This window comes from Octopus bimaculoides, chromosome 25, assembly GCF_001194135.2.
Source record: "Octopus bimaculoides isolate UCB-OBI-ISO-001 chromosome 25, ASM119413v2, whole genome shotgun sequence".
Taxonomy (NCBI): domain Eukaryota; kingdom Metazoa; phylum Mollusca; class Cephalopoda; order Octopoda; family Octopodidae; genus Octopus; species Octopus bimaculoides.
The window spans coordinates 31,306,369-31,314,361 of NC_069005.1; the positions used below are offsets into that span (position 1 = coordinate 31,306,369).

General features: G+C 39.5%; 1 protein-coding gene across 4 annotated transcripts in view; it reads right to left on the reverse strand.

The window, feature by feature from the left end:
- Positions 1–3,901: 3,901 nt before the first annotated feature.
- The window catches only part of LOC106880684 (uncharacterized), a 37,591-nt gene continuing 33,499 nt past the window's right edge, over positions 3,902–7,993 (reverse strand). For all 4 annotated transcript variants that reach the window (XM_052976789.1, XM_052976788.1, XM_052976790.1 and 1 more), the window contains 2 exons: positions 7,693–7,835; positions 3,902–5,055 (listed from right to left, as the gene is read on the reverse strand). In XM_052976789.1, the coding sequence (XP_052832749.1) occupies positions 4,945–5,055; positions 7,693–7,835 (254 nt within the window). In that variant the 3' untranslated portion in view covers positions 3,902–4,944. The remainder of the gene's footprint in view (positions 5,056–7,692; positions 7,836–7,993) is intronic.

The following is a 7,993-nucleotide window of genomic DNA, read 5'->3' on the forward strand; positions in this document are numbered from 1 at the left end:
TATGAACCACTTCAAGATATGAAACTATTACGAATTTTGCAAATATGAATGCTGTTGAGCACCCGAGCAGTATTGCTCATAATTACCAAATGAAGAGCTGAATAAAGTTTTCTCTTAAAAAGAATATTTCCTTTCATTTAATAACAAATCTTTCACTTAACGATTGTGTCATATAAAGGGAGATAACTCCCATTTAACTATACCAATCGATTATATTGTTTCCTCTCTCTCTCATTCCCATTACGTATCATCCTCCTTATCATTTAACGTCCGTAGTCCATGCTGGCATGGGTTGGACGGTGTGACCAGAGCTGGCAAGCTAGTGGGGGGGGGGGCTGCACCAGACTCCGGTGTGATTCGGCATGGTTTTTTTTTATGCATATATGAAATGGGAACGTGTTCGTATCAATAGCAATCGAGATTATTTAATGTTTCTCTCGTTCACTCTCTAGTGTGTGTATTCCTTCGTTCTCTCCTTCGCTTCTTATACCAAAAGGTGCCGCCGGCGTCAAATAGACCATCACCAAAGCAGGATCCGGTGTCCAGTCAGCGGAGTGGAAACATCGGCGTCCAATCGTCCCATTCTGAAGATAATCCTTCCCAATCCGTTTGTTCACCTCTCATTATCGAATTCGTTCCTGGCCTCCCATTTCGTAGTATGTTCATAGCAGCTCACCTTGTTTCTCAACGTCGGGGGCTCCTACTTCTAGAAATACTTCACAGTCCATCACTCGCTGTCAAACACAACCAGGAAATCCTCGTCTTCGATCCTGTCCGTGGTATTCCTTTCCTGAGCTCACGCTACGCAGCGCACTGCCTCCCAAACTCTACTCCTATCTTGCCAACCATAAAGCTACCCAGCCAGCTCGTCACATCCATCACTATATCAATGTCACCCACAACCCTATCGACCACAATCTCCTATTCCCTCACTGACGTTTACTGTCCCACCATTTTCACTACACTGACACCTCTACATCTAACCTCCTCCTGCTAGCCTTAAGCCGGTTATTCCACTCCAGTTCCCAACCATCTTTGTGGTTACCAGCGCTGTTGTGCAGCGCGTATCAATGAGTAAGCTCTTACTTCCCTTCCCACCGCTAGGTAACGGGAACGTAAACACAACAACACCAGTTGTCAAACGGTGGTAGGGGACAAACACATATACATATAATTACACATACTGCGAGCTTCTTTTAGTTTCCGTCTAGCAAATTCACTAACAATGCTTTGGTCGGCCCTGAGCTATAGTGGAAGACACTTACCCAAGGTGTCGTACAGTGGGACTGAACTCAGAACCATGTGGTTGAGAAGCAAACGTCTTACCATATAGCCATGCCTGTACAAAATTTCATTAGAAAAATATTCATTTTTCTGAAATTTATGAGGAAACTAAGTCAGCGGTGTCGGGGCAGACTCGAGTAAGTAGTTCAATGAGACATGTCTTACTTTCTTAATTCAGGCCACGACATCACCTTCGCAGGAAAAAGGCCTGAGAACATCACTACCAAACCTTATATTCCTATCTTTGTGGCTATGTTAATCGTCAACGACAGAAACAAGTGACAACAGAAAATGCTGAAATAGTGTACGGTATGAAAGACGAACAAAAATAAAAGAAGACTCCTACCTGGCGCTTGTGGAGCGACTTCAAACAGGAAAACTACTCAAAACTGCCACTGCAATTCGTTATGTAATCCTGGGACACTCACTAACCTGAACTTCTGGGTCAAAAATCAGTAATACACCAGAATTCTATCAGCATACCTGTTCTATTTGGTTACCGTTCCATGAAGACAGCTGATTGAATTTCCCGCAATGTTGCCTGACGTCACTTCCGGTGCATCACACAGCATCCCACAAGTAGAATGTGATTGGAAGATTTAACTGCTATTTCTAACCATCCCAATGAGCTCTACTTTATTGTATTTTAGAAATAATTTTATCCAAATTAGCGAACTGGCAGAATCGTTAGCTTGCCGGGAAAAACGCCTAGCGACAATACGTTCGTCTTTACATTCTGAGTTCAAATTCCCCCGAGGTCAAATTTGCTTTTCAGGGGTCGATGGAGTTAGTACCAGTTGAGTACTGGGTCGATATAATCGACTTACCCCCAGCCCTGAGACAAAATCTGAAACCAATAAAGAGTTGTCCAATATCTGGATAGTCAGAATCCAGAACACCCCCACTTACCATAATCTTGCGTAACCCGTCCAACACACTTTGGACCTTTGGCGTTTCATGTGTGTGTGTGTGTAACATAACTATTTTTTTTAATGATGGAAACTGAAATTCCGGGCTTTTGGAGAATGTTTAAAATTCTTCCCGGACGCCAATTTGGACTGTTGAATCGAGGAAATGTCTTAGAAAATACAGACATATGGCAACCCTAGTCCAATTCATCCTCTATTAAAAATGGTAGAAAGTGATTTGAAGATTTGACCACTACTTTTTACGTGGTTGAGCGACAATACAGGGATTTACTAAGAGTTGTCTCCCTTATCATGTCGGAATTCCTGAAGATATTTTCTCGTTCAATGACGATTTTTTTTTAATTTTGGAACAAGGCCAACAAGTTTGAGAGAGGAAGTAAGTCGATTATATCAACCCCAGTGTTCAACTGGTGCTTATTTTATTGACCTCGAAAAAAGTGAGTACCAGTTGAGCACTGGAGTCGACATAATCGACTGACCCCTCCCCCGGAATTGCAGGTCTTGTGCCAAAATTTGGAACCAATATTGATATCGATTCCTTCACTTTTTTTATTTATTTTAGCTTAACATTATTTTCGCTTTTCTTCTTCAAATTGAAGAAAGCATTAACAACGCTACTTTGATATCCTGCATCTTTCACGAGCTCCTCCTACTGACATCACTCAATATTGATTCATTATCAAATTATAATTTAAACGAGATATTCTTTCAGAATTTAGGGACAATAATGATACAATAAATTTATCTAAAGAAGATCAGCTTGTTGTTTTCGAATTGAATACAATGTCGAAACATGTAATAGACAACCCATATTTGTTGAGTGTGAACTGCTGCAATATTTAGGGACCTGCTAAAAGACTTCCCCTGGCCTGCTTTCAATTCGTCCCAGAGAAACCCCTTCTCTCTCTTTTTTTTTTTTCCTGCAATTGGAAGCAGGATTCAATCAGAATGCACAGATCCCATAAAGGTATTGCAAGACATCTGGGTCAATACCCTAAGCTTCCACTAATTCATACCCCCTTGGTTGATATCTTTGTAAATCTTATTGTTGGCACTCCGTCGCTTACGACATCAAGGGTTCCAGTTGATCCGATCAACGGAACAGCCTGCTCGTGAAATTAACGTGCAAGTGGCTGAGCACTCCACAGACACGTATACCCTTAACGTAGTTCTTGGGGATATTCAGCGTGCCACAAGGCTTTGAATTACAGACACAACAGAAACAGGAAGAAAGAGTGAGAGAAAGTTGTGGTGAAAGAGTACAGCAAGGTTCGCCACCATCTCCTGCCGGAGCCTCGTGGAGCTTTAGGTGTTTTCGCTCAATAAACACTCACAACGCCTGGTCTGGGAATCGAAACTGCGATCCTATGACCGTGAGTCCGCTGCCCTAACCACTGGGCCATTGCGCCTCCTGTAAATCTTATTATGCACACAACAATCAGGTGGAAAAGCCAGTAGAATCGTTACCGTGCCAGATAAAATGCTTGGTGCCATTTCTTCTGGCCTTTTATGTTCTGAGTTCAAATGTCACCATGGTCAACTTTTCTTTCATCCTCTCAGGGTCGATAAAATAAGGCCCAGCTGGGCACTGGGGGTTGATAAAATTATCTTTGCTTCTCCCTTCAAAATTACTGGCATTGTGCCAAGAATGACAATACTTCAACAAAAGTAAAAGAAAACTCATAACATTTGGTGAGGTATGTATTTAATATCAAGGGCTTATATTTTCCATCTTATACGCATTCCAGTATTGAGTTCTTTGTGTCTCTGTCCTTGGACGAAATGTTAGTCATTTCAATAACCAGACTCTGTCTTAGAATTTTACAGGGACAGTGAGTTACAGAATGCTATAAGCTGGAATGTGTGTGTGTGTATGTGTTTGTACATGGATTGATAATGTCTTTATTGTGCTTGTGTAGACGTATGCATGAATTTACATATGTACTTATGTTGGGGGTGTGTGTGTTTGTGTGTTTATGTGTAAGTATGTATGTATAAATGTGTTTTGTATGTATCTATGTGTGTGAATCGGATGGTTGACTTGGATTTCAAGTTTCACCTATCACCTTGTTCAACCAGTTGTTATATCTGCTTTAAAGTAACAACCATAATTATATATATATATATAAAGGTTATGAAGGGTAATGGAGTCAACCAGACCCTAAAGATACAGGTACTACCGAGTAAGTGTTGTATACCGACTAGTTTTGCCCCAGATGTTGTTGTAACATGAATGGGGAATATAACATGGGTCGTGTATTAGCGTGTGTATATATAAGGAAAGAATGAGATCAAGAGACCAATGGCATAACTAAATTTATATTTTATGTAGAATGTCATTGGTCTTTTTATTTCATTCTTTTATATATACATATATATATATATAAGTACATGCATTTTTGACATGCTCTTCCAAACTAGAATGTGAAAGGCATTCACTGTGGCACTGTGTCTCACAGCAGAGTTTCCCTCGCAAGACTTTGGGGAGATAAAACCTGTGTGAGTGAGTGTGTGTGTCTGCTTTGAGAATATACACGAAATCATATGAATGCTTGTGTGTGTGTGTGTGTGTGTGTGTGTGTGTGTGTGTGTGTGTGTGTGTGTACAGGATGTATATATGTATCACGAGAAAATTAACACATTGATGAAGGTAGGTGTGAAAGGGTCATATTTTTCAATTTGACTGAACTGAACTGCAAAACAACTTGGTTTATGTACACAATGCGATCTGTTACTTCCGATTAAATACTTTGGTGATCATTCTCACGGGTGAGTCGAACATAATGGTCGTGACGAACGACACACCGTACGTCAGTACTAAATGGCCGATGAAGGTGTACATCTGAGGAAAGATATAAAGAATAAAAGAATTAGAGAATAAAGGAATGAGTAAAAAAAAAATAGAGTATTTAAGGAATAATGCTGAAGATAGATGACACAGTGTATTTTACTATTCTATGGTTAATTATAGGTGTATATGTGTGAGAAAAATAAGAATTAAATAGAAGATTTAGAGAATTAAGGAATGAATAAAAGAATAGAGGAATAAAGGAATAATGGTTGTGATGAATGACACAGCATGTGTCTGTATTATCTGCCAATTTAAGTGTAAATCTGCCAGATAAATAAAGAATGAAGAAAGAAAGATATTCGCATGCAGATAAATCTTTTTGCAAATCATTGTGTGGCTTACAATGCGTTACTTAACCATGCTTTCAAGTGTCACCATTACAGGTATTTATACTCCGGTGAAATTAAGAAATCAACTCGTAAATAAACAAAACCCTCAAATATATCACTATACACACACACGTGCGTGTGCATGCACACATGCACACACACAAGATCATATATCAATGTATGTATTTATGTATGTTTGAAGATACTCAAACCAAATTTTCATCATTTCAAGCCATTCACTCAATGAGTATTTCTGCCAAATTTGGTGAAAATCCGTTCAGCCATTTTCCAGTAATTTTGCAAACACACAGACAAACAGACTAAGATGAGTGATTACAATACCCTGATTTCACTGATGCGTGCAGGGTAAATACAGATGTGTGCATAGTTGTGTGGTTAAGAAACTTGCTTTGTAGCCAGGTGGTTTCGGGTTCAGTCCCACTGCACAGCACCTTGGACAAGTGTTATATACTAAAGCCTCAGTTTTACCAGTACCTTGCGATGAAATGCCACTAAGCATTTTGTCTGGTGTGCCAAGGATCATACCAGGTCACCACCTTTATAATTATAATAATAATAATTATTATTATTTTTAAGGACTGCATTTGGCCGAATCAACTGAATGCTTGCCAAAAAAAACATGGTATTTAATTACATCTCTTTACATTTTGAGTTTGGACCCTCCTTTCGTCCCCCACTGACACCCCTGTCCCTGGGTTTAAATTTGTCTTTTGCCCTATTGGTAACCACTCAACCACTAGTGGGAGGTGGGGGAAGGCGGTGATGTGGGGCTTTGTGCTTATGTGAGAAATCATTATCTCAAGACACTTCACTTAACTAATCAGTCACTGATCTTCCATCAAAGTTTAAAGTGTGTCCCACATTACAGCAACCTTCACATATCTGAGACAATACTGCTGCCACTTATACTGCTACCACCACCACCACCACCATCAGTGCTACCACTACTGATGCTGCTATACACATCCCGAAAACGGGCCATCAGCCACTGATTGACAAAGTTTCAATCACCAACACAACTAGCAACCTTTCGTTCACTGACATTATGTGTCTTTTCTATGTTTCTGCTCTTATCACTCCTTCAACAACTTCTGATCCACTCAGCTAATAAGCTACCATACACACTCATGGATAGGTCACACTTTTTTTTTAACCAAAATTTTCGATAAACATCAGGGGTGCGACCTATCCACTCAACATCACAGGGATCTGAAGTAGACGGTGGCACACCAGTAGTCAAGCTTGATTTATCAATTAAGACTACTTTCATAAAGTCACTTCTGCAAAAACACTTTAATATTTGTAAGCAAAGTTTTGAAATAAAAGTGAATATTTGATAATTCTTAACAAATATTAGTTATATTTATGTTATAAAGGGGCCGTTTATGTTATAAAGGGGCCTATCTATGAGTCAACTGCAAATACTTACTTTGACAACCCCAAACTAAGGGTGAAACCTATCTGCAAATATATACAGTATATTCGCTCTCTACCTAAGCCTACCACCCTCAATCTATATACTTCTCCTCTGGCTATGAGAAGGTTTGGCACAGCCATTTTGACATCACTGAAACAATGCTGATTAATTCTACATCAGATGCTTTGTCCTCAGGTTGTTTTGGTGCAGTAAAAATGTTGTTCTTATCCTAGTTTAAAGGTTCTGCAATTTCTTGCTGAACAACCACACATTTGATCTGTTTATTGTGGTCAAGTGTTCACATAAACTCATTCACTCCATCAAATCAAAATTACCTGTACAGGTGCACAACATGCCACATGTCAGATGACAAAATGATAGCAGACCAACATAAAATGAAGTATTTTGCTCCAGAACACTGCACAATATCTGTTCTGGGAATGAAAACCATTACCTCACAATCACATGTGCAACAGCCTAAACACTGATTCATGCACCTTCGCAAGCAGATTGCACCTAGAAAGTTCCCCTCCCAAGCACAAGTCCAAGCAAGGTTGTTTACGGATGACCAGCAGTTGCCCATGCATACCAGCCTCCCCTCCCAGCACCACCGATCTTATCCAAGGGAAGTGCAAAGACCGATACAACTTGGCATCAGTGAAATTGCAACTCATATGTACAGCTGAGTGAACTGGAGCAACGTGAAATAAAGTGCCTTGCTCAAGAACACAACACACAGCCTGGTTTGAGAATTGAACTTACAACCTCATGATTGTAAGCCTGACACTAACTGCTGAGCTATGCCCTTTCACATACTTCAGAAAACTGGAGAAGATTAAAAAAAAAATGAGTTTTACTTACCACTGTTGGCGTTGATAGATAAATAGTCACCATGTTAAGTCTTTTGGCAATACTCATAACAATTGGATGGAGAAGGAAAGCGCCGTAGGTCAGTCGGTCTAAGGGTATGAAAGCACTACAGGAGAGCAGGTTAGTCACAATGCCTGCAAGATGTAAAATATATATACTTATATACACAATAAATATACATACATACACATATATAAATAAATAAATAAATATACCCGCAGCCACTTGGCTGAAACACATAAATAAATAAATAAAATATATATATATATATATATATATATATATATATATA